This window comes from Zonotrichia leucophrys, chromosome 1A, assembly GCF_028769735.1.
Source record: "Zonotrichia leucophrys gambelii isolate GWCS_2022_RI chromosome 1A, RI_Zleu_2.0, whole genome shotgun sequence".
NCBI lineage: Eukaryota > Metazoa > Chordata > Aves > Passeriformes > Passerellidae > Zonotrichia > Zonotrichia leucophrys.
The window spans coordinates 68,389,932-68,416,873 of record NC_088170.1 but is presented as its reverse complement, the minus strand read 5'-3'; the positions used below and the strand labels follow the sequence as shown (position 1 = coordinate 68,416,873).

The window sequence follows — 26,942 nt, the reverse complement described above, 5'->3', positions numbered from 1 at the left end:
AATTACCAGCCATCTTTGTACCACCAAAGCTGTGTAACAGTCAATTTCCTGACTGTTTGAAATCAAATACTGTTGCCCCACTTAATGCCATGATTTGGATAAGTTGATTTCTAAGGGAGCTCAGGAAGCTGCAGCAACTTTCTTTTAAGTGAAAGTGGCTTTGAAGGAGACCATTTGGGATTTCAAATGGCCTTAAATGGAAAAATCCAAATCCACAGTAAAACTAAACGGGAAGGTCTCTGGAGATGATGTGCTTCAGTGAGCTTCACTCACTAAGCTTATTAAGAAAAATGTCAGCAAATACGACACTGAAAAATCCACAGTGTATTTCTGCTACCATCAGAAATGTTACAGTCTGAGACTACACTGCTCTCTATTTGTATCCACTGGTTAATTAAATTACACAGTGTTAGTTTAACTCGCTGGGAAAAGATTTTCCTTTGGTACAAATATCTGAGTTAAATGCTGCAGCTGCAACACAGAAAAGGCATGATTACACAATTTATAAATATAGGGAGATACATAGATAGATATTTAATTTCAGGTATATATAATTTTTACAGTTTCACAGTTGATCTGTTCCAGATCAACAAGCTGTGCTAAACTACATCTCAACTTGCAGACAGATACCAATTCTTGATGTTGGAATATTGTCAACATCAGTTTAATCACCTTATTAAAGTGAAAAAAACAAGTATTTGAATGTGTACTCTCAAAACCCCATAACTGTAAATATTCTAGTATTTATTCACACCTTTGTAACATTTTAAAAATTTATTAAATGTCTGTTTGTTGATCTGGAAAGGATTGCAGATTAGGTTGAGTATGAAATCAGCCTGGAGTGGTCACACCTGTTTCGATGAAGATGCTTCCAGTACCTACAACCAAACTACTTGTCTAGACCAGTTTTACAGTCAGTGGGGCACTGCACCTTCAGGAAATCATTCATCTCATTGTAAAATAATTGTCTGCAATCAATCACATGGATTCTAAAAGTGAATATTTGTGTCCATTGGCCCTACTGGGAGCTGGGGGTTGACAGCTGAAACGCTGTGCTGCACCTTGCATAGGTGGAATTAATCTAACGCACATGGGATTGCATACCTGATCAGCTGAATCCTAACCCATGCCATCTGCAGCCACTGGAAACAAAGGGCTCTTCACAGACACTCAAGTCACCATCTGCTGACGCAACCACAGCTCGTTGCCTTGGAGGTTTAGGCCTGGAAGAAGAACAGAAACAGAAGAAAGGTGGTGAATTATCTTGGTGCTTGTCTCCTCTGCACACTCTGCCTTTATGCAACTGATCCTACACCTGTTCTGACAGAACCACCAAAGGCTTTTGAAGCAGAACTCAGAAAACTTCAAGAATCTGGGTGGTTGAAAACATCCAGAATAATTTATCTTCATTCTTCCATTCACACCTCATCTCCAGCTCTGCTCTCTTGATGCTGTGTTGCTTGGGCCCTGCTGTCGTTTTTCCTTCTGAAGACATCAATTGTTCCTGACTTTAGGAACAAAATTGTTCAACAGGATCATGAGACAGATAGGGAAGGACCTTTTAGATCAGTTTGGTTGCATTCCAAATTGATTGATCTATCATCTCCACTTGTGTAAGGGTGAAGTGAGTAAAAGAGGTCAAGAAATAGATTCTGTGGGTTATTTTAGATCACAAGACACTCTGATTAGGCTTGGATAAATTGGATAACATTAGTGTTATTACTCTGATCTCCACAATCACAGTTGGGTGAGCAGATAATTACCAGCAGAAAAATTAATTACATGGATTTATTTGAGCTGTGGTCATAACAAACACTGTGGTCATAATAGACTTATCTATGTGATAAGATATTAAAAAAAAAGACCCATAACCTCAACAAGATGAGTTGGGATGCATTGTAGGTGCCTACAGATGAAATAGGCTGGAATTATTTTCTTCCTAGATGTCACTTTGCAGAGTGTCTGTGGCTCTACTGAGGAGCTCTTAAAGCCACTGTCAATATCATGAGCCCATGAAGATTTTTGGTAAGCAAAGGAACATCTTTGAGAGCCATGACAGTACAGGTTGGGTTATGATATATTTGCCTACACCCTACCATGGGTGAACTTTAAGGTCCTTTCCAACCCAAATCATCCTGTGAAACCAATGATTCTACTCTACCAGAAAAGCATGGGATTTAAACCACAGATTTGGGGTTTTGTCTTAGCACTCCTCCTCAAAAACGGCCAGTTCCAGCCATTCCTGAAATCCTGTCTGGATTCATTTCCACTGAGAGAACAATAACAGAGCTTTCTTAATCTGGACCTATCCTCTTTTCTGAGTGGGGGCAAGGAGGTTTTGTGCACCCCCATTTCCTCCTAAGCTGACCATCCAAAGCAGTTCACAACTGAGGAGAATTTGATTCCTCCCATGATCTGTAAGAGCAGGTGCCATTGCACCCCTATATCCATGTTCTATTTCAGTGCATGGCAGCCCTGCAGTACAACCCTTTTAGTAAATCCTTTCAGTACACTCCTTTTCTAGCACAATCAGGTGAACAGAGCAGATTTACCAGCTCCAAACAACCTTTTCCCAAACCAATCCCTCCCTTCTGCAAGGCCTTGCTCATGCAATGGGGCCTCCAGCCAAGACTCTCCTTCTTTTGCCTCCTAAGGAGTTGCTAAAATAACTTGTTTAGTGAGTCTGCTGTAAAAATCATGCTCTGATCTGCCTTTGCTTTCCTCCACAGTGTTTGCATGGATGTAATCAATTTGTAAGAAGGTAATCATGCTGCTTTGCTTCTTTTCCTAAGCCTGCAGTAGATAAATGTATTAACACTATGATAACAATCTTGGAGCTGCTTCTAATCCAGTATTAACTCTCCCACTGACCTGTTAGCTGTATTATTCATGGTTTTCAAAGGAGGATATTGAAGACCAAATTACCATTACTGTGCTTAAATCTGGACACACATCACTGAGGAAACCACGAGATGGGTCAGGGGAGTTGGTGACAGGATGAGAAGGAATGGTGGGATGAGCACAAAGGAAGAAATCCTCACACACAGGGCCAGAAAACAACCAACCAAACAAACCCAGCCCCAAACTCACCCAACAGAGGTGCATTTTTAGATTACCTCAGAAGTGGTAGAAAGGAAAAATTGGTGGAGCAATCCCGAGCCCAGCTTACCCCACCTGAAATGTCCCTCTGTATTCACTCAGATGTAAAGCCAGAAAAAAATCCTTTCTATTTACAAAGAGTAGCTTTTGTAAACACACTTTTCTAGTGATGGCTATTTTATTGTCTGACTGATGCACTGTGGGGAGCACAATTCTAAGTTTTCCTGTAGGCTACATTTTTTATTTTACAGCCAGATGTCACAATAAAATTGTATAAGAAGAAACGGTACAAATAAGATGCCAAATTGAGAAAAAATAATCAGCTCAGGGAGGAGAAAAACACATTTCAGTCTTCAAAACATCAGCAGAAACTCTTATAGTTCCATTATAAAAATAGATTACATTCTTAATGTAAAGGTCTGATATGCTCTGTAATATTATATTGTCCTGCACAGAGTTATTTTGTGAAAAAGCTCTATTATAAATATCCTCTTCCTAAATCTTTTCCACTGTACCTTATAAATACATAAAATCTATTTGCAACTCAGTTTTGGTTACCACTTTGATGCAGTTTGAGGAAAAGCACCATAAGGGTTGATTGTTCTCCATCACATTTGAGGGGTGACTTTTATGTGTTTGCCGCATATTCAGATAAAGGGGGCCCCAGAGGCAGCTGAATTACTGAAATTCTGCTGAAGTCAGAGCATTAAGAAGGTGCAGTGTTTTAGACTTAGCATGTGATATTTATATAATATTTAAGATATTCAAATCACTAAAGGCAGGGTTTTTTTTGTAATCCAGCTGTGAGGTGGAAGACCAGGATTCAATTTTCTTGACCTGCAGGAATTTGTAATTACATTCATCCCTTTTAATGGAAAGTCTGAGGTGTAACACAAGGAGGAGTGTTGCTCTCTCTTCTTGGAGCCATACAATGCATCTTGAAATCTGTTTAAGGGAAGCAAAATAAAAATCATGCAGGTTGCTAAATTGGGGATTTTTTTTCTGGAGCTCTAGGCCACCATGAAAAGCAGGTGTGATGGTTTGTTATGAAATATTTATATGCCTTTACCTGACTGTAGAAAAACCTGTGAGAGGGAACCACTGGAGAAAGGAGTGTCCCTTGTGCTCAGGAGTCCCTGCCCCCTCTAGGCACATCTCCAGCCCCTCTCCAGGGGATGCTTGGACATATTGTACAAAGCAGAAAGAATTGGACAACAAAATTATAGAATTGTTTGGGTTGGAAGGGACCTTTAAAGGCCAGCTAGTCCAACCCCAGATGCAGGACATCACCAGTCATTTATGGTGCTGGGTTAATGGTTGGACTCAATGTCCTCAGAGGTGTTTTCCAAACCTAATGATTCTATGATTTACATTCTCCCAGGCAGAGGCAGTGAACAACACCTGAGACTCTGGAGTCTCCAAAACCTGATCTGCTCCCTTCCCCAATGGATAAAAATCACCTCAGTCTACTCTCTGATTGTCACAAATTATCAAAATATAAATGAACCACTTTGAATGAAACCTTTCTGCTAATTTGTAGGAATGCTGTGTTAGGTGCCCCCCAGCTCTCTTTTTTTAATTAATATGAAAAAAAGTTTATTATTCCATCTTGAGTCAAGTTGAACTGGATGTTTGCATTACCTTTGATTTGGACAAGGGGTCAGCCCCCAGACAGTTTTCATTTCAGAATCAGGCACATGGTGTGAGTTTATAAACCAGTGTCATAGCATGTTCTGCATGAAAACCTGTTCTGAGAGAGCAAAAACACATTCCACTCAATAAAAGAATAATAAAGTGTCAGGTAGGAAATAAATATTGAAACGCATTTCCCACCAGGGAAATCTCTTTGCAGTAACTAATTTAGATGGAGAATAAAACAAAAAGGCCCCATATCTCAACCTTGGCAATAACCTGTCACCAAGCAGCACTCACCTCTTGTCTCTCCTCAGACCTGATCCCTGCATGGGAAGAAGAGCTGACAACTGCTTTGCTGTCTCCCTTTATAAATCAAATCAAATCATATAAATCATGAGTGAAAGGAGTTCTTGTACAATTATTACAGTGCATTAGGGTCCCTTAGACATTCTTGAGCAGCAAGGACAAGGTTTTTCCTCTCAGTGCTGTCAGTAATTCTGTGAGATACCACAGGTGAAGGGATTGCCTTGGAATTCCATCAAGAAATTAAACTGCTTCCATGGTGGTAGCGGTTTTTGTTGTCATTATATTGCAAGAGCTCTATTATCGTTACATTGCAAGGGTTCCATATTACCAGAGTTTCACACCTCCTTGATGTTTCTTGTAGGCACCTCCTCTAGGCACCAACTCTTCCTTGTCCTCACAGCAGCCAGCTAACTCCAGTTCCCACCAAGCCACTCTTTGTAATAATGTTCTTATTGGCTACAGGTGTGGCCTGTTAGCATCAGGCCTGCTCCTAATCTTTAGTCATTGGCTCAGCTGCAACTCTTTAGGGGATAAGATTGCATTCTATACCACCTTCATTTACCCATACTGTATTCCCCTACAGGTTTTCTTGTTTAAACTTCTCTGGAGATTAAAGCTGAGGCTGGGTGAACAATGCAGAAGGGATGGCAAGGTGTTAACCTGTTGGGCTCCTGTGCTGGCATGGGCTGGATATCATGCCAAGATGAGTGATGTTTGACTTCCCTGGAAGCAGCAGCAACAAATTATGGCCAGGACCCACACAGATTGTCCCTGCCTGCTGTCCCGTGTGTCCTTGTCCATCTGGGTTCACCTTGTGCTCCCTCTCAGGGACCAGCTCCTCTCTGTGTCCCTGCCTTTCCCTGCACCACCTCTCATGGTGGCTTTGTGGGTCTGGCTGGCACAGGGGCCTCTGTGTCTCGGAATCTCTGCTGGTCAGAGTGACCCCCGAGATGTGTAAAAAGTCTTTTTTTCCAGCCTGGCAGTCAAAGAAGGAGTCAGAGTTGTTCAGTGGTAGTTTTCAAAGTTGTTTATTATTTCTTATCTATAACATTCTTTCTCTGGCCTGCTGAGGTCTGTTCACCTTGGGGTGGTGTTATCTTTTATACTAAAAACTACATGTACATTATTTACCATAACTTCCCAATACCTATCACCTATGTTACCTTACCTTACCCAATACCTATCACCTATGTTACATTACCTTACCTTAAACCAATCCAAAAGTGCCAACATCACCCAGAAGATAGAGGCTAGGAAGAGGGAGAAAGAAGGACAAGGCACACCCAAATTCCTCCATCTTGGGACCTTGAACCCTTATTCTAAAAACCCCAAAATTCTGCTTTTGACCCTGTGACAAACTATCATTCTAGTCAAACTCTCTTGACTTGTAATTCTTCATATAAAACTGGTAATTTGCTCCATGGGTCAAAAATCAAAGGCACAGGGAGTCTTGGGCTCTGTGCCAGGGTCTCTGAGCCCCCTGGCAGGGACTCAAGCCATCCAGGACAGTCAGAGGGGTGTCCTGGGTTCCAGCATGTGGGGTTACACATATCCTGAGGGTACATTCCCCACCTGGGATGGGCTGGAATTGAAACTTTTCCCCAGAAAATCAGATCTTGTCCCTCTGTGATCACAGGGAAGGTCACAACTCTCTTTTTTTTTTTTGGCTCCATTCCCCTGGAAGGAAAAGTGAGGTGAGCAGCACAGTGCCTTAGCAGCAAATGGAAGGAAAACACTAACAGAAAAAAGAAAAAGTACTAGGAAGGAAAAGCCACCAAGGATCACTGTTCCTGCCTGCAAAGAGCCCATGTCTGAGTTGTCCCCACTCTGGAACACATTTCCTTCATCCCCAACTACCTGGAGTAAAAAATCAAGGCTTTGTCATGGTCCTTCCCTGATGTCACCTGTCAATGTCCAGAATCTAGAAGATTAGAGTGACCCTTTCTGTCACCATCATATTTTCTGAAAAATAACCTTTGCCCAGGATTCTTCTCCTGGAAAGTTGAGAAGCCTCAGAGAAAAAGGAGAACAATATTATCTCATTTGCTTCTCCTGTGTTTTGCTGCTTTGGAATGTGGTTGGAGATTGTTTATCCAACAAGTGGTTGTTTGATTGATTTCATGTGAATTGTTTGATTGGTTTCATGTGAATTGTTTTTACTTAATGACCAATCAAGGTCGGGCTGTGTGGGGCTCTGAGAAGAGAGTCACGAGTTTTTCATTAGTATCTTGTTAAGCCTTCTGTAAATATCCTTTATCTTTTCTTTAGTATAGTTTTAGTATAGCATAATATAATATAATATAATATAATATAATATAATATAATATAATATAATATAATATAATATAATATAATATAATATAATATAATATAATATAATATAATATAATATAATATAATATAATATAATATAATATAAGCCTTCTAAGAACACAGAGTCAGATTCATCTTTCCTCCCCACGATGGGGGACCCTGAAAACCTCACACCTTTCCTAAAGGCTTATAAGGGAATTTCCCTTTAGACTCCTATATCTACCTCCCAGTTGGTTTGTACCCTCTGGGTAGGTTCTTTCTCCATCAGGCCTCTTGGATAACTTCTCCCAGCCCCTTCAGTGCCCGTTTCTGTGCTCCACAACTCAGTCCAGACACAAGGCTGCTGCTCTCACAGACTTCTAGGAGTTGGTTGTGCCCTCCTGGGATGTCTGATATGACCCCCATGAGGCTGATGGAGGACAGAAAGGAAAGGTTCATTCTTGGGGCAGCACTGGTAGTGATTGGCACATGCTTCCACATTTGAATATTCTGTCTTCTGTATTTTCCTTAAAATATTAATAGAGATCTTCATATACCCGTAAATATTAATATATTCTTACCTTAATAAAAATATCAATATGCTTATAAAATAGCTTCTTGCTGATGATGCAGGCCTGAGCTTCCACAAAGAGCAAAGCTCATCCATCCAATATGAGATAATGTATATTTCTACAGTCCGAAAAACAACCTCAAAAAATTAGGGTGCTCTGGAAAGGGAGGAGAATATGAAGGAAAGCAATTTTAGTGCACAGGTAACATCAGTCCAGAAATGTCAATGATGTAGGTGGAAACACCTACACTGGAAGCTGTTACAGATATGCTCTTGTCTACCATGGGAAATAGGGAATTGTAAACAGAGCATTATTGATCTCACTGATTTTAAACTTCTGAACTAGTGCAGGACAAATCATTCTATTGGAAATGTTACATGTGTCCTGTAACTTTTTAAAAAGTCAAAATATCCCCATCAAGAAAGAAATGTCCTGTCCATCCCTGAATTCCCAGTGGTGATGCATAGCAAGAACTGCTCTCACCACCCTCACCTACACCTGCAGTTAGAGATTTCTTCATCTCATGTTTATTTTGCTCTGGCATCTCATCAATATCTCCTTATAAGTCCCAGGGATAAGGAAACTTGTCTTCCTGCTACATCTGTAAGGCATGATGTAATTTTATGTGAATGATGCATTAAAATAAATAACTCTGTACTCCTGTGTCTAAGGGTCTCAAGCCCAGAAAATTAATTGCCCATCTCACTTTACAGCTTTACCATTGGCACCTTGAAGAAGTGGCTCATTAACGAGTGAAGGAGGATGCAGAAGGGGGGGAAATCCAATTTCTAGCTTGCAGTATTTTGCTAAAAACGTTGATAACAATTTCTACTATTAGTCTCTGTCAGAAATGGCAGAGTCATTACTGAGCTGGTGTGGCCAGAGGGCACCCTGCATCACAGCTCACTGAATAAACATTGCAAAACACTCTGCTTGAAAGTTTTCAAGTCCTTTGAGGAGTACTCTGCTCTGTTGGTAGCAGGCAGTTGAGCTGGAAGGAAATCTCACTTTCTCCTTTCCATTTCTGAGTAAATCAGTGTGATTTTGTTGTTGTTGTCCCAGCTGCCTCTGTGCAGGTGGGGCTGGCTGAGACACACCTGAGTGTCTGACCCAGGCAGCAAATTCCACCCACACAGGGTCCCCTCTGAGCACATCCCCTCTGGGGTGGGAATTCAACAAGCTTTCTCCATCAGGAGGGCAGGACTTGGGTGTGAAGACAGAAGAGTGCTTGGCTGGCGTGCGCTGAGCTGCCAATCCAGATTAAAAACCTGTTGGAACCCAGGAAATTGCTCTGGCTGCCCTGGAGGACTCGAGACCCTGACAGGGGGCTCAGAGACCTTGGCACAGAGTCAAAAACACCTTTGATTTTAGTCCTTGGAAAAAACAATTACCAACCTTATGTGAGGATTTACAAGGCACCAAAGATTAAGTGGAATGATAGTTGGTTTGTTACAAGATAGAAAAGGAGAATTTTGAGTTTTTAGAATGAGGGTTCAGAAGCCAAGATGGAGGGATTTGGGCGTGCCTTGTCCTTCTTCTTTCTTCTTAGCCTCCACCTTCTGGGTGATGGTGGCACTTTTGGATTGGTTTAAGGTAGAAACTCACTGTCTAACACAGGTGATAGGTATTGGAAAATTATTGTAAATAAAGTACACGTAGTTTTTAGTATAAAAAGACAACCCAGCCCCAAGGTGGTCAGTGTGCCTCAACCCGACCTGCTGGACAGATCTCAGCAGGTCAGAGAAAGAATGTTACAGATAACAGCAAATAAAAAGCCTTGGAAAGCAGAACAGAAGGATCCTGACTCCTCCTTTTTCTGATGGGCTAAGAAAAGAGACTCTGACACATCTCAGGGTCATCCTGACTACAGAGACTCCAAGAAAAACCTTGCTGCCCCAAATCACAGTAATTGTGAGTTGTGAGTGGCTGCCTGTGCCTCCATCAGAACCACGGACCTGAGAGGAGCAGGATAACATCTTTGGAAGTGTTCCCTATACTTCAGACAAATCACAGATTATCCTGAGTTGGAAGGGACCCACAAGGATCATCAAGTCCAGCTCCTGGCCCTGCATAGACACCCCAGCAATCCCACCATGTCCCTTTTCCTGCCTTTTGTGTGGTTTAAAATTTTAAAGTCCTAGAGCTCACATTCCCCAGGGATTCCCATAGGAGCTGGGTGCTGAAGGGACATTGTGAATCTGGGTTTACACGTTCCTGAGCACAAAAATACCCATCAGCTGCAGCATCCAAGAGGCTTGAGATCTACTGTCTTTCCTGCTGACTCTGCTCTGTGTAAGTGAAGCAATGATTCACCTTTTGGACACACTGCAAGGATTAGTTAATGTTTGGGGAAGCGTTTTAATGATATGAAGTGTGGTAAAAATGCTAAGTATTATTATTGTTCCACTTTGTCTTCCACTTAAACATAAAGAGGGATTGTGCAGCTACTTCCCAAGTGTCTCCCAAGGGTGTTTCTAAAGCAATTATGTTGGCTGACACTTTCAAGCCTCAGAAAATGGAAACGATTCAGAGGCTGACCAATCAGCCTCTTTACCAGCAGATGAATCTAACGACTTCAAAGCTATTCATTAAGCAGTCCTATGAATTGATTACATAAATTAGCATGCTGCTGACAAGGCAGGGAAGGGAGGAGAAGAGGCAGAGGAGGCTGACATAACACATCCCTCATTTGGCAAAGACAGTGGTTATTAGAAGCCCAGAGCTAATGAAAGAGACAGATCCATTAGGCACGTGTCGCTGGAGGGGATTGATTGCTCCCCCTGAAAAAGGGCTGCTCCTCCTGCTACTGGAGGATTATATTTGTTCTGGCTTGTTGATCCAGGGACAAGCATCACATTTAACAAAAAAAAAAACCCTGTAGTTTGTAAAGAGAGAGAAGGGAGATGATAAACTTGCATCAAAACCATTATTGAAATCTTCTAAGCTCAGGCACTGCAAGGCAGGTTGGTTCAGTTGTTAAAAGGGAAGATGTGTGAGGAGGATTTCCTGTCTGAAGCACCTGTATTTGGGAGAATTACAGTCAGAACTACTGGAAACAGGAAGTTTTTCAGTGGAAACGTTGAATGACAAAATCTGACTGGTGCAGAACCCTGCCTTCAAAGAAAACTACTTGTTCAAGTTTAGCACAATGCAAAGTTCACTACATGGTGCCCTAAGTTCTGTAAGTCTGGACCTAAGCTGGGTCAACCATGAACTGTCAACATCATCTCCTCAGGCAAAGCAAGCATCACTTCACAGAGCCTCCCTTGAAAACTGGAGAGGGATTGAATAAAACAGTCTGATTTCCATGTTTTATCCAAATAAAACAGTCTGATTTCCATGTTCTATCCAATTTCTACATTCAGGACTCTCTGGACAGTCCTGCCAGGATCTCCCTGCTTAGTTCAGCCCAGAACATGCCTGTGTGACTCTAACTACAGGCATATCCCTGTATTTTTTGTGAGAAGCTCCTTTGGAGCTGCTTCTGGCTCTGCTTTAGGGGAAGATTAGTTGAGTCATGATTTGAGTAATCTCTGGCTCTGCTTTAGAGGAAGATTAGTTGAGTCATGATTTGAGTAATCCCTAATTAGAAAGGCAAAAAAATGTGTTGTTCAGCCCTTCAGACCCTCAAGTATATGCTTAAATTAAGCACATGTTGAAGATCTCTTCTTAATCAGAAGCCTGAGCAAACTCAGGCTGAATTTTCTGCTGTATGTGAAAATTGCTGCAATCCATTATTCCAAATGCAGCTTGGGCAATGAAACCAAACAAAAGCTCCTGGAAAAAGAAACTCTCAAGCAAAACACATGTTCTGCTTGGTGAGTTTGATGCTGCTCTTTCTCTGCAGGAACAAACGCCTTGTCATTTGGTGACTGATGTTTACTAAAATATTTTGTTCTCTTCAAAGAAGGAATTGATCTTCTTTAAAGAAGGAATTACTCTGCAGTTTCATTACCAAAGAGACAGGAATCCTGGATGTGACATCCATTCAGATTTCTTCCAAATTTTCAGGAAAATGTTGTGATTCAAAAAGGAAACCAGCTACAAGCTGGAGAGCAAAGCTCCCCACAGTTCAGGATGGCTTGCTGGTTTCTGCTGGAGGAAAACCTGGGTTTGATGGATCACCAACAAAATCCATTATGGCACCTGAACGCTGATGGCAGCTGCACCAATTTAGAACAACTGACTCCTCGTGTTGCAGTAAAGAATTCAGCAAGATCAGGAACTACCAGAGCATCATTAAATCTGGATATTTAATGGAGCAGCTTTGCGCAACAATTGAACTTCAGAGAGGATTTTCCTGTCCTTCACCATTGAAGTAATTTGGTGGATTTGTTATTAACCAAGGAGAAAAAAAAACCCAGCAGGGACAGAATATTTTGCTAAGTCAAACTACCTCGGGGTTACACAGAGCCTGCTGCATTATGCAGTTGTTCCTTTGCATATTTCACTGGCTCTGGGGAAATATTAAAATTTGTAATTTCCATATTGCCAGATTATCGTACACTCTCCAGTGATTGTTCTCTCTATTTTTTATAATCTGTCAATTTTCACACTATTTAAAAAGACAATTTGACTGCCTTAATGCCAGAAAAATCTCGCAGGGTATTTTCTTTCTTTTTCTTTCCTCTGCCTAGGAAAGGCTATTTTTAGGACTAGAAACCTTTCATTACCATTCATTGAGCACCTTGCCTTGCCATTGCAGATAAACACTGAGCTTAACAGTTTTTAGCCCTGAAAAAAAAAAAATTAAAATTTTGAATCTGCTTCCAGGAAGTTTTTTGGTAAATATCATGTCACTGTGGAGTGCCACATTAATAGAGAGTGTGAAATACAAGTGTGAAGTCTACGATATATCTATACCCTGTGCTTTTATATGTCATAATATTTAGTTATCCACAGCTAAGGAGCTCACAAGATTCTTGAAGTGCAGTAAGCAACACTTTGCACATTTTGCAGACAAGGAGATGGAAAAAATACGTGAAATAGATGCAGTGGCTGGCAGGAGGTGAGGCAGCTCCTCAAGTGCAGCTCCTGGTTTGATTTGCCATCTTCCTGTCCCATGAACAGGCCTCCAGATTTCACTAAAATATGAATGAAATAATAAGGCTGGATGAGGTAAAAGGCTTGATAAGGGGAGATGCAAAGCTTGTCCACAGACACTTTTTGCACAATAATTAATTGTGGGGATGAAAAGTGGATTTTTCAGCTCCTTTTTGAGTCTCAGTGTCAATATTTTCTCCAGATGAATTGCCCTTAAATTTATTTGCACAAGAACCTGCTGTTGGGAGGCAGAACAGCAGAATTGGGTGTCCTGAAGACAGGTGAGTTCTGAAGTTTTGGGGGATTCTGCCCCATCCCTGGAAGTGTCCAAGGCCAGGTTGGATGGGGCTTGGAGCAACCTGGGGAAGGGGAAGGTGTCCTTGTCTATGGCAGGAGGGTGGAATGAGAGGATTTTTAAGGTCTCTTCCAATCCAAATCCTTCTGTGATTCTATGAAAATAACAGGAAAATATTGGGGAATATGTGGAAGAAATTGAATTCTTCCCAATGAAGTGCCCCTCTGGCATGGTGGAAACACATGGCAGGATCAGAAACTCTGAGCATCCTTCTGAACAAAGCTCATGGAAAACTCAGCCTGTTCCAGCTAGGGAGAAAAAAATTCTAGAGCCAGAGAACAATACACCCATCCAAGCTCTTTCATGGTTTCATTAGTTCCTAATGGAAACTTTGCAGATGGAGTAGGCAGCAATTAACAATTAACAGCAATTAACAATTATTCCTTCAGCTTGCTTCCTGCTGGAAAAGGGAGACATTTAAAGTCTCTTATGCTGTCCTTGCTCTTGCCCCTCTCTACCTTGGGAATTGCACTATCAGGGAATCATCTTATTTAGCAAAGGACCTGTTGTGGCTTGTGGTAAATAGTTGTTCCCTTAGGGACAGCTTTTTAGAAGTGCCTGAAGATACAGCTGGGCACTCCCTTTTCAGGTTTTTGGGAAAGGAAGAGGGAAATCTCATTTCGAAATCATAAAGATTTTTTTTAATGGAGCAAAAATACAATGAGCCAAGTTTCTATCTACATGAAAAGTGTGGATGACTGAATTGTGGAAAACTGAATTGTGTAAGACACAATTCTCCTGCTCTGCATGTGGTGTGAAGAAGTGTCTGCCCTTGTCCTCAGGACTGTGGCAATTCCTGTTCCTGATTCCAGTGTAAATCTATGTGCAACTGGAAAAGATGATGAAACTGAAAAAGAACCCATGTGAAACTGAAAAAGAAGGAAACTTCTTTCCATCCAAGTGCTCCTTCCTCCCCACACCTAAACACTGACTGAAAAACTTGGACATCCAGGTAGAAAGAATGGGAAAATGAGCCAGCTGAGAGCTTTTCCATGGGGGTTAATGTTTAACCAGATGAATTTCCCAACTGCAAAAATTGATGTCAGCATGAGGGAGACAGGAGGAGGAACACAGGGGAGGGATGGGGCCACTCAGTGAAGCAGAAATTCCTCCCTCTAAAGCCACAGAGTAACCTTGGCTTGTGGGTTAAGAGCATTAAATTCCTCCTTGTTTGCTTTGAGCCACAAACTTACATTTAGGTAGTTATGACAAGCAGAAAAAGCACAGAAGTCCATCCTAACTCCTCCTCCTGTAACTTTTTCACATCTCTCTGCCCAGAAACTCCCAAACTGTTTCCATCCAGGACAGGCTGAGTGAGAAAGAGATATTGTGGATAATACTGGGTGACTCACTAATACTGATCTGTGAATGCAAGAGATCCCCTGTAATTAATCATTTAGAAACAGCCCATTAATATTCCAAAGTCTGTAATTTATACAACTTCTGTCAGATTTGTTATCCAGATCAGAGGATAAAAAATAGGGTTGCGAGGATCTGAGGAGGAAGCAGCCCACAAATCTTCACGGCAAGCCCAGCAGTGAGAAAAGCAGAATTAAACTGCTCATCCATCTTAGAGGAGCTGCCTGCACCAGGGTGGTTATCACCCCTCACACCCCTTCAGAGACAGAAACAACAAAGGGAGCCTGGATCTTGCTTCTCCCAGAAAGGATAATGGAAATCTCCATGTCTGGAGGTATTTCAGGGTCTGTGAATGCACCTGGAACAGCCAGGGAAGCTGCAGAGGCAGAAATCCAGGTGGGACATGAATGAGTTGACACAAAATAAGTGTTTACCATTATCTGAGAGAGATGAAAATGCCACTTCTGCTCTAAAGGGTGTGACTGTTCCTTGGCTTTGCCATCCCATTCATGTCTTGGATGCCCTGGGGTAACACAATCTCCAGCCCTGGCTGGAGTCAGGTGAGAGACTCTGCCCAGGCACCTGAAGATTAAATAACACTTAAAATTACTGCCCAGCTTTGTAGGTTTTCTGAAATGTCACCAAATTTTATCACTATTCTAAAATTTATCATTATTCCAAAATTCCAACGTCTCTTTCTGTCCACTCCTAAAAATTACCCAAATATCCACTCAATTATCTGAACCAAACCTCTCCTCACATGCCTGTCAATAATACTAATAAAAAATTAATCCAATGCTTTTTTGCTTCATGTCTCTGATGCCCTATCAGTAAAAAAATTAAAGATAGATTTGTCTGAAATAAGTTTTAATTGAGAATGTCTTTTCCCATTCTACATGAAGGAGCTCATCTTCAAAGCAATCTGCACAAATCCCATTAACAGCAATAACAGAATTTGTGCAAGTAACTCCCCAAACACCACTTTGAACATTAAGCCCTTTACTTAATTCAATATCAGATAAAAACCATGATCTAAGGCAATGCAAGGACTTGATATTCTGGTTTGTGTTTCACAATGGGCTGGAGACTCTCACACACAGAGACACATCAGGCACATTGATGCCACAGCTTAACAACTTTAAATGAAAACAGAAAAGCTGCTTCTTATTAAAGGAAGTAAATTGAAAGGAAAGAAAAAAAAAAAAAAGAAAAAAAGAGAAAAAGGCCCCCAGCATCAACCTCAAATAGCAACTTCATTCCCAGAAGAGAAATAAGAGAGAGAAAAGAGAGAGAACATTCTTTGACTGGTTTTCTTTTCCTCCTCCACCTCCTCCACGATCTTTTCCTCCTCCATCTCATTCTTAACAAATATTTGGGCTTGGACTGGTATTTTTCTACTCTGCCCTCCCATACACAAATGCAGTGTACCCCCATAAAAATTCAGATTTCATTGAGAAACGTCATGACCCAGGTATCAGCCACCCTCTTAGGGACATTGTTTTCTCAAGCACATGAAGGAGAGGGAAAGTTGTATATTGATTTCTTAAGTGTGCTAGAGACCCTGAATCAGGAAGGAGGAGGAAAGACATTCCCAATTTTTCACTGCAACACAGCATGATGTGCAGGATCATCCTGGCCTGCCTCAGTGGTTCCTGCGACAAGAGAAGACAGCAGGGCTTCTCCACTGAAAAAGGATGTATGAATTTATTCAAAGTTCTTGGCTGAAGATATTCTCTTTAATGTATTTATCCCTTGTAATAATAGAGGTTAAAAATGAAGTCAAGCTCCAAGGCACCAGCAGTTGTAGATACCGAGCAAGCACAGAACAAAATGAGGATGATATTTCAGGGCTTTATTTCATGCTGAAGTAGATCCTTGGAGGCAGAGAAGTCCTCAGATGGTCCAGGTTCTTGTTCTTCTCTCCTTTTGTCCTTCTCTCTATTGTCCTCATGACAGAGCACAAAAACAAGGGTCAAAGCCTGGCACTGGTGGTTGTGGTTTGGGACCCACTGTGCTCAATCCTTCCTTGGCCAGGGAAAGTCCTGCTGTGGAGGCTCTGAATAGAAAACTGCACTGCTAAAATGCAATTAAGATCAATCATACATCCAGGAGCTCAGCAGACCTTGCAGTTTTCCTGTGCAAACCTAAAGCTTCACAGTTTGGATGCTGGAGGTCCTTCCAGCTCTGTACAACAGTGAATTTCAGAGGGATGTTTGCATTTCAATGTGGTGATTCCCCCAGCACACTCCTCCCTAGAGACAAGTGTGATCTCACCTTAAGCCAGTGGGAACACAGGCCCTGATTTCTGCAAGGTCCCCAGGTCTCAGTAACAAGTCCATGAAAGTGATAATAAATAACACTTTCTTCCCCTAAACAGGTCCTTTTGCTGGCTGACATCATGGAAGGCTGCTGAATGCCTTGGCAGGGAATCCTTTCCCTTTTCCCTTCCCTTCCCTTCCCTTCCCTTCCCTTCCCTTCCCTTCCCTTCCCTTCCCTTCCCTTCCCTTCCCTTCCCTTCCCTTCCCTTCCCTTCCCTTCCCTTCCCTTCCCTTCCCTTCCCTTTTCCTTCCCCCTTCCCCCTTTCCCTCCTTTCTTCTCCATCTCAACCATGAATCTTCTGCTTTTACTTTTATTAATTGCTGCATTAATCACCAGTCAGACTGAGCTTTCCAAAATGAAATGACCACTCCATGGCAACATCAGCTCTGTGGTTTTGCCTGGGAATATCACATTTCATCATCCAAATGCCATCACTTTTTTTGTTTTACATGCTGTGCAAGCGCTGGGGAAAGGCTTGTTGCTGGAGGTCTTGCTTTGACACCCATCTGAATGGTCAGGTTAAACAAATGCCAAATAGGAACAAGATTTGTCTAATTGGTGGAGGGAAACAGTCAACCTGACACCTCAAGGTGTCCTGCAGCACTATTTTTTCTCTGGTTTTAAGATTTTATGACATACTAGAGAAGACAGCATAATTACAACTTCAGCTGAGACGTAGTTATAAAATCAACTTGCTGTAATTGAGTACAGACACTACAGCAAGAGGTGTATCAGTCTTAAGTAAATATTGTAGCAGTAGAGGGACTTGGAGAATCATTAAATTTCACAGAAAGGCATGAATCTTGAAATTAAAGAAGTAATAAAACTGCTATCAACAGCAGCAGTAACAGCAACAACATGGTTATTAAAAACAGTAATTATTTGCCTTGAAAGTCTGTCTAGAAAGCTTGGGAGTGAAATATAACTACCTGCTTTTGTTCATTCTGTATGCAGGAAAGAAAATGGTGTTTCCTCAGAGACCTGAAAATATAACTTTTGTTTTGTAGGTGTTTTTGTTCTAGGGATGGATGACTACATGTTGGTGTTCATACTTCCACTTAGGTGACTGCTAGATTGTCTCAACAAATCAAATCAAGTATCTACAAATCTTTCACAAATTAATTGCACATGAAAAACACTAAAAATGGAAGTGTCTCCAAAATCTTGGTCTGTGATACCAGAAGCCAGACTGGTTGGTAGGCATTTTTCCCCTCAGGAAATGATATATGGCAACCATATTTCATGTGTTGGTCATTAATTTAGAGGAACTCAGTTGTAGTGTTTTGCCAGGGTTTGCCTAAAGTCACTTCATATTATTCAATAATTGTCTCTCTGCAGAGCTCTGAGTCTTGCCTGAGCTGGGGCAGAAATTCAAAAACTAGTGTCTGATCTTTGCATTACTTTTAAATGACTACATAATGAGCTATGGGGAGATACCTGGATCTATTTTCACCTCTGGATCCTGATGAATATCACAAACCATTCAAGTTTTTGCTCTTTTGGTTTTGCCATCATCAGATTCACCTCAGAATTATTCCCTTTGATAAATCCTTCCCATTCTGTGTTTCACCTTTCAGTGAGCTCTTCTGTGGTCCAGCAGGCCCTTGGTCAGCAGCCAGCAGTACCCACTGCTCTGATGCTTTATTCCCAAGAGTCATAAGGAGTCAGACAACAGGATTATCATCCCAAGACTTGTTGACATTGTAAAATAACAATTTTCCAATGGCTTGATTATTTTTTAAATCACTCTACCCCCATCTGCTTGCCCATGGTTGTGGTTTTGTCTGATAGACAAGAGCCAGTCTTGATGAAAATGGAGAAACAATGGAACGCGGAGGGAGAAATTTTGGTTTTGCTGTATCCACAAGAGGCATTTAAATAGGATTGATGGAGTGTCACTGTCATATTTTCTGGAAAAATCCCTTCACCAGGATTTCTCCTCCTGGGAAGATGAGAAGCCTCAGAGAAAAATGAAAACAATAATTATCTGAGTGCTTCTCCTGTGTTTGCTGCTTTGGAATGTGGTCTGGAGATTGTTTACCAACAGGTGATTGTTTCATTGGTTCCATGTGAATTGTTTTTACTTAATAACCAATCACCATCAGAGCTGGACTCTCGGGAGTTAGTCATGAGTTTTTATTATTCTTCTTGTTAAGCCTTCTGTCTGTATCCTTTCTCTTTCTTTAGTATAGTTTTAGTGTAGCATTCTTTAATATAATATAGTATAATATCATAAAATAATATATCGGCCTTCTGAGAACATGGAGTCAGATTCTCAATTCCTCCCTCGTCCTGGGGACCTCCCAAACTCAACAGTGGAACAAAACCAAAAAGAGTCATCCAAACTCTCGTTAGCCAGTTCTATGGACTCTGTGCTCACTTTCTCCCATGTACACATCAGTCAACCACCCTGCTTTCACTGAGGCAGATGGGATAGGGGAGGACACCAGTGGCAAATGCTTGGTAGCCAAGCCTGTCCAACAAACAGAGACTTTTAGAGCAGGATTCAGAATGCCCTTGAGAGGTCTGCAAGGTGACAGGACTTGCATAGCTGGAATTTAAGCTCAGCCCAGCCTGTAAGTGCAAGAAAAACGTTACACAAGGCACATAAAGCACACCAGGTTTTGTCTGGCAAAGCAGCTATGCCTGAAGCCCACCCTTTGGAATTCACAGCTATTTTTTCCTCGCTGCAGAATGGCTTCCCCCATCTTCAATGGCTGCTGTGCACCTGGGGAAGTTTTATTTTCTGTCTCCCTCCTCCATGTCCTGCTGTAACTCTCGTCCTGCAACCATCAGCTCCTCTCCTACACCCTCCTTTGCCTGTTGCTCACTGAGTTATTTCCATTCCTGTCACCCTGCTCCCATCACTTCCTTAAAACATTCCTGGATGCTGCTGTGTCTCCTCACCACCCACCACCTTTCTTGTTTCATGTCCTGATGCTGGGAAGAACTTCAAGATGCATAAACCAAAATTATTCAGCTTGGTGCCTATGGAGGGCTGAGCCAGGGAGGTTTTGTTGTACCTCTGGAAGTATGGGGGCTCAGGGAAGGCAAAACTGATCAGGCAGCTTGATACATCAAACCACATCTCTGTCAAACAAACAAACAAACAAAACTAGCCTGGAGAGATATATGACTTATTGTTACTTTATTAACAACGTGGCTTACAACTGTTTCAAGTAAAAAGGGATTTCATTCTGAATAAAAATTAAAATATAACTCTGAATATAGATTTTCACTTATTTACATGGAAACATATATACAGAATAGAATCTTACAGCAAACTGACAACATGCCCTTCGCCCTGGGAACTTGAAAAAGTAAAAACACCAGCATTGATTGGTTGATATGTATATATATATACACATACATATACACGCACATATATATACATATATATATACACACATATGTATCAACACACCAAAGGGATTATGTACACAAACTTGGGGTCAAAAACCTTCAGTACAAACTGGAATGCAGAACAATTCAAAGTTTTCCAACATGCACCACCACGAATGGAGGGTAACTGCTGGTTGTGGAGCCAATTCCTGCTGCTCCAGGAGAGACAGGAGGGTTTAAGTGCTTGCCTTGTCCTACACAAGGCACATGAAAAGACTCAACTCCCCTCCAAGGCTGCATTTGGGACTGTCACCTCCCTTGGAACACACAGGGCACCCCTGCCTGTGCATGTCAAAGTGCCATGGTACCATTCCCACACCATTCCCCAGGTGTTTTCCAGAAAGCAGGTAGGTCCCTGAAGGTGAAGCTGCTGGAACAACTTGGCACATCCTGACCAGGTCAGGCAGAACAGGGATGGGGAAATGGAATGCACACATTTACAATGTATAAATTACAGACATTTGTATGTCCATAATCTTCAGTGAGGCTGGAGCAACAAGAAGCAGGTGGGGTGCCCTGGGAATGAGCATTTTCATCCTGTCACATCACAACACAGAGCAGAGGGTTCTGCACATCCACAACCTGAACTCAGGGCAGTGTCACCTTTTCCAGTGGGAGACAGCTCAAGTTTTAGCCTGGTATTTCCTATGGAGGCCTGGAAGGTGCAAGAGGAGAGTCTTCAGCTCCCAAACTCCAGAAGACACACCAGAGTTGGGTACAATGAAAAAAGACTGATTTTCCCTCCTATCCAGCCAATGAGCCTAGAGATATCTGAGTCAGATTTCTCTGTCTCCACTGGGAAATAAAAAATAGAACTTTTCAGTATTGTAGCTCTGAGTCTATTGCCAGCTTCCTTCCCTCCTCTCACCTGGCCCCTGCTGGGACTCAAACACCATTTTTGCTGTGAAAAAGAAAAGCTTTCAGGGATGATGCCCACAGAGCCCAGCTGTGCTGCTGTTCTGAGAGCTCTCTCTCCACAAAGACAACTCAAGTCCAGAACCCCAGGCTCCCTCCTCTTGAAGCCCTCTCCCTCCTCTCCCACATCCTTGGCAGTGATCAAGACTTACCTTTTTCACGGCAAAAATTAACACCATAGACTAAAAAAAAGAGAAAGGCCACGAGTATTTGTAACTATGACCCAGGTTTGTGCAGCTCATCTGTCTTCTCCAAGAGGATTCCCATGCATGGCACCAAATCACTGCAAAACCACTCTTATTCTGCAGGACAGCTGACATTTTTAAAGCCTTGCTGGGCTATAAAATTCTCATCTTTGATGACTGGCTCATATTCTATATGCAGCCATTAACACCATTTACACTTCTTGCTGGAGTATTGTACCAAAAAATAAATGAGACCATTAAAGGCTTCTGCTCCTTTACAGGGAGTTCATGAGCACCTAAGGACACAAGCCCTCTCTTGTGAAGTCTGACAGACTGCAGCTGCATTTCTGCCTGCTAGCAGAAGGAGGCATTTAAATTTTCTGTTAATTAAGTGCAGACTTTTTGACTTCTATGTGAGCGAAACTGGTTCCACAACCCACACGTCTTGAGGGCCCTAACACTAACCTCAGTTATTTCTGGATCAAATCCTGAGTAACAGATTCCTTTAGTTCTGGGTCAGGTGATGTGATAAAGAATATTAGTGAGGGGGAAAATATACATGCATCCACATTTTGAGAGAATTTTTACATAAACATACTGTATAAAACATCTCCTAAACACCCAGTATTGTGGGTGAAGGAGTATTTGTTGAGTGTATCCAAGTTAAAAAGTGTACAGTCACAAGAAAAAGAAAAAATAAATCTAATGTTCAAGATGTTGCAGATTACAGAAAATATTTCCTGGAGTAAGGAATCAGCTTTGCAATCCCAAGCAATGGAAAATACAGCGTGACAGATCTTAGCACCAAAATGGAGCCCTTGGGACTGTATTTATCCATGCATAATAAAGCTGGTTTCAATGGTGTTCAGTTGCAGCATGTTGTTCTCTTTTGGCACTTGAACTTGGAAATGAAAGGAACACACTGAGTTCAGAGTTTCCACGCGCACTGCACCAGAAAAGCACAAAGTATTTGAAGTGCCCTGATTGCACAGAGCTTCTGAAACACTGAGATGGCACAGCAGCTCTGCCAAATTCCATTTTGTGCCCTGAAAAGACCAAGGCAGGCTTTAAGGTGAATAAATGTTGATGATGGCAGCCCAGAATTGCCTGGTTTGCCTTCAAAAGGCTGAGATGGGGACACCACACAACTGGGACTGCAACAGGCTGAAGGTTAAAGCCAAGGAATGGTGACTTTCCAGTTTAAGGCAAATCAGCTGTTTGCCCAGAGTAAAATAAAGGAGTTTAGGTGTCCCACTGAGAAACTTTTTAAATCCCACCAGGCATCCAAATACATCTGCTAGGGTGGGTCAGGCCATCTCAACTGGGACATGCATCTACTGAGAACTTCACTAAGGACAGGGTGTGGCTGGATTTTGGTGTTTTCTGAGGGCACACAGCATTTTTAGGGGTATTCTGCACCCTGCAGGACCAAACTATCAAGGGTTATGGAATATGGATAACACAAAAGAGCTGAAAACCCTGAAATCCTCCTTTGTGCCTCTAAGAGGTAGGAAAAGCCAGGGTTTGTGAGCTGAAAAAGGAAGAAAAGCTATGAAATCAAAGATCATTTTTCTTGAAGAGCATCCATGACAACAGGAGGAAGGCAGGACAACCAAGCAGGAAATCATGGATATTCCTTAAGTTAATGATTTCATCCAATTTCAGAGATTGATGCTTTGGGTCTGAAAAGTGGGAACTGGCTGATTCTGCCAAGGTAAGGGCTGTGAAGGGAGCAGGACCTGCCCATGGATCTGTTCAGCCTGAGTGCAAGCTCCAAAGAAGCCAGTGCAGATCAAGATGAGCAGGCACCATACACCCTTCAGCCCCCTATTTTTGCTCCAAAAATGCTCATCTTTGGTCCTGTGCCCGAAGAGATTCCAGGAACACCTGCACAGCCTCCCTGTGGGAGCAAAGTGTCAGTGTCAGTGTGCTGAAGGTCAGCATGCAACAGCCCAGAAATAACAGCAGGGCTGCTCCCCAGCCCTTGGTGGTGGCCTGGGATAACCATGAGTTCAGCATTTCTCAGCAGTGGAATTTTGCTGCAGGTAACACAACAAACTTCAGGCCTGGATACCAAATTCTCAACAGGGAGGGGAGATGTGGCTTCACCACTGCCATTAGTGCATCTGTGGAACTGCAGCAGCTCTGAATTTAACTTGGAATCAATCAGGTCTGGAACAAAAAAATCCCACAAATTTACAGTGGTTTGCACTTGTACACTGCAAAGTAAAGTGGCATTTTACTCCAGCAAGATTGGATTCCCATCACCTCCTTTGAAGTACATTACTCCAAAGCTTTACAGATGTTCCAGAATTGAAATGAAGTCCAGGCAAAGGCAATTAGTTCCTTCTGATCTCTGTTCAATCTGAGCATATTGTCCAGTCGAACTCCACACCACTCATTGTCCACTTGTGTAAGAAGCGGCCCAAGAAGTTCAGCTCCAGCTTTTCTGGAACACAACCAATGCAACAGACAACACTACCACAACCCTGTATTCTTCCCAACCTGCAGACTAAAAAGAAACTGTAAAGCATTTACCACCCAAGGTAATTTTAGCATAAAGATTTCAGGTTATCAACTTCTCTGAGAGGACAGAAAGTGATAAATGAGGCAACACTGAAGAACAATAAAGTGAAAGACAAATAGTGAGAGAGAAATCTGAAGAAATAAAAGAGCCGGCGTGAGATAAAATTAAAACTTTTTTGTTGTTGTTTAATAGTTCGAGTTTTGAATATGATTTAACTTCCCTGAACAGCCAGTAAAGATTCCCATGTTCTTGGCTCAATGCTTCACCCATTCCTTGGCTGGCCAGCCCTAGAGCTGCTTGCTCTCAGAGTCTGTGTGTGTCTGCTCCCCAGTCATGCCTCCACGAGGAATTAGCTGCCATAGGAATATCTACAGTCACAAGGCTGATGGAGACAAAAAATGACATTTTTGCAGTGTGTCCCAGAAGGCATGAAATGTCTCTGACAAATCCCAGAGGCCAGAAACTCCAAGAACATCACAGCAGCAGAAGAAGCTGGATTTGATGAGTAAAGGATCAGTGCTGGGATGCTGTTTGCACACAGCCCTTCTGCTTCTCTTCCTTGGAACGTCCTCATGCTCCAGTTCTCCCGAGAGAATCCTCCCAGGAGCTGTCTCCTGCTGACAGATGAAACACCAGGACTGGGCTGAAGTGAGGAGGAGCTGGGAGAAGCAGCCTCCCTGATTTTCTCAGCTGTTCTCTCGCTTTGCTGGGTGCAATCCTTCAGTCTTCACAGGTGAAGCACTGAGCAACACTTTCAGGGGACCCTGAGAGGGATCCAAAGTAGTTATCAAATCAGTTGCACTGACACATTTCACTGTCAGCAGGAAATCCAGTCTAAACCCCATTTTTTTTAACATCTGCCCCACTACAGAACCCTGTTTCTAGATTTCTGAAGAACAAAACCCCAGCATTTGATGCAGAGGCAACCAATACTGCCTTGAACCAATTAAAACTTGAAGAAGATATTCAGAACAAAGCAACAGCGGAGAACAAACCCAGTCCTGCTCATCTTCCATGTAAGAACATTTCTGATGAAGTCTCAGCATCTGGTCCAGCCTGCAGCAGTTGCACCAATCCCATTCCTCAGTGACAAATCAGGAAACCTGCTGAAAGGCAAGCCAGGAATTCCCAAGTGATGCATGGCAGAGGCAAAGCTTCTTGACTAAAACACCCTCTGGACAAGATCTGGATGTATTCCAGAGTATTTATATCTGAAGGTCCTCCCTCTTCTCCAAAGAATTTAAGAAGGAAACCAGTGAAGGGGAATGTAGCAGCTGCAGCCTGGTGTTGGTGAGTAGGATCTTCTGAGCACAGGGGTCAGCAGAGTCCCTGATCCCAGTCTGCTGTCACCTTATGGCTCCAAGACAGGCCTTTAAATTGACTTGGAGTTAAGATTTTGACTATGAAAGCCTTCATGTTCCTGTAAAAAATGGAGCATTGTACAGATCCCATCACAGAGATTTTCAGCTGATTGTGCAGAGCCAGCATGGCTCAGGGTGTGCTGCTGCCCCACCAGGTCTTGTGTCACCCCTGTCAGTCCACTGCAATTTTGTCTGGTATCACAGAGACCATGGGTTGAGTCCCTTTCCAAAATTCAGTCAGGAATAACCATTATATGCCTGGTGTAACATTTCTTCCTTTTGTAAAACCAGAGAGGTGGAAGGAAAAAAAAAAGATCACTGCAAGATCACCAAGATCAAACTTGCAGTTAAACCCCAGGTAATGCTACAAATGATGACTTACATTTCAATATGAAAGAAGAGTGTCAGAGCTGTCAAAAAGAAATGTTCATGTCCAGAAATTGTCCTAGACAAACCATGACCACCTGGAAACGTCTGACCCTTCTCCTTGGGAATGTGTCTGCCACTGGTAGGCTTGGTTTGGTGACAAATCACCTGATCCATGCTGGCCTTGCACCACTGGGCAATGGGTTGGAGAGGCTCATGAGGAGAGATGCCAGAAGTCTTTCCATGTGCTTTACAAGTACAGAAAAGTTAGTTCCATTTGTAGCTCGTTTCTTCTTGTGTTTGTTTTTTTCCCCCTATGGATTGCTCCCAGTGCTTCCAATTCCACTTGTTCCCAGAAAAGAAAAAGGATATGGGGGAAGAAAACTCCTTGAACAAGCTGAAATGGTCAAAAAGACAGGGAACAAGGAGGAGAGAAAGAAATGCAGAAGTGCAGTCAGTTGGCATATTGTGCATAGAAAGCAACTTTCACTCTCTCAATCTGGTGGCACAGTTTGATGGCTGGGCCCAGCTTCAGCTCCATGCACTCCTGCACCGTGGGCAGAGTCAGCAACAGGAGGGCCTGGCCATCGATGTCCTGGGGAGAGAAACACAGGGAAAATGGGTTTGTTTGAGCACTCTGGAGGGCAGAATGCATAAGCAAGTTTGGAGGAATAAGAAGAACAGTTTGCCCTAAAAACTAAGTTCTTTTATCCTCTGCTTTTTTCTCCCACTTTGACACTGCCCATCTCCCTTCCCTGAGACACAACATGATTTTTCAGAAGTTGTCTAGTGTCTCTTCATAGGTTTAACCCCCAGCTTGGGAAAAAGCCTCCCAGCTGCTGAAATGAGGGATCACCTGCTGAACCTCTGCAGAGCCAACAGAGATCTGATCAGTCCATTTTATGCCTGAGGAGCTGAAACAAGGGGCAGGCTACAGACAGACACCAGGAGGGAACTGAATGGAGAAACTGATGCTGTCCCACTGCCAAGTCAGACCCTTTCCCCATCTCCTCTGGCCAGGATTTGCTCAGCACAGGTTTATGTCTGCCTCACTCCACGCCCTGTATCCAGGTACACCCAGGACCTGCCTTGTTCCACTGCTGCACAACCAAGAGAGGGGCCTGGACCACCCAAAGCCCTTGCAATCTCCAATGTCCCACAATCCCAGAATGGTGTAGGCTGCAAAGGACCTCTGCAGGTCATCTT

The 26,942-nt window shown here is 42.5% G+C and overlaps 1 protein-coding gene and 1 long non-coding RNA gene across 5 annotated transcripts in view; both read right to left on the bottom strand.

Annotated features, from left to right (window-relative positions):
- Positions 1-3,140: 3,140 nt before the first annotated feature.
- LOC135458145 (uncharacterized) lies at positions 3,141-5,455 on the bottom strand. 2 transcript variants are annotated; one of them, XR_010442866.1, is made up of 4 exons: positions 5,369-5,455; positions 5,032-5,097; positions 4,741-4,849; positions 3,141-4,044 (listed from the first exon to the last, which is right to left on the bottom strand). It is a non-coding gene; the product is annotated as an uncharacterized LOC135458145 (long non-coding RNA). The 2 variants fall into 2 exon arrangements; XR_010442865.1 differs by having other exon boundaries at positions 5,382-5,425.
- A 14,654-nt stretch (positions 5,456-20,109) lies between these two features.
- Positions 20,110-26,942, bottom strand: part of SFMBT2 (Scm like with four mbt domains 2) — a 116,887-nt gene continuing 110,054 nt past the window's right edge. For all 3 annotated transcript variants that reach the window (XM_064703064.1, XM_064703063.1, XM_064703065.1), the window contains one exon: positions 20,110-26,331. In XM_064703064.1, coding sequence (XP_064559134.1) covers positions 26,191-26,331 — 141 coding nt within the window. In that variant the 3' untranslated portion in view covers positions 20,110-26,190. The remainder of the gene's footprint in view (positions 26,332-26,942) is intronic.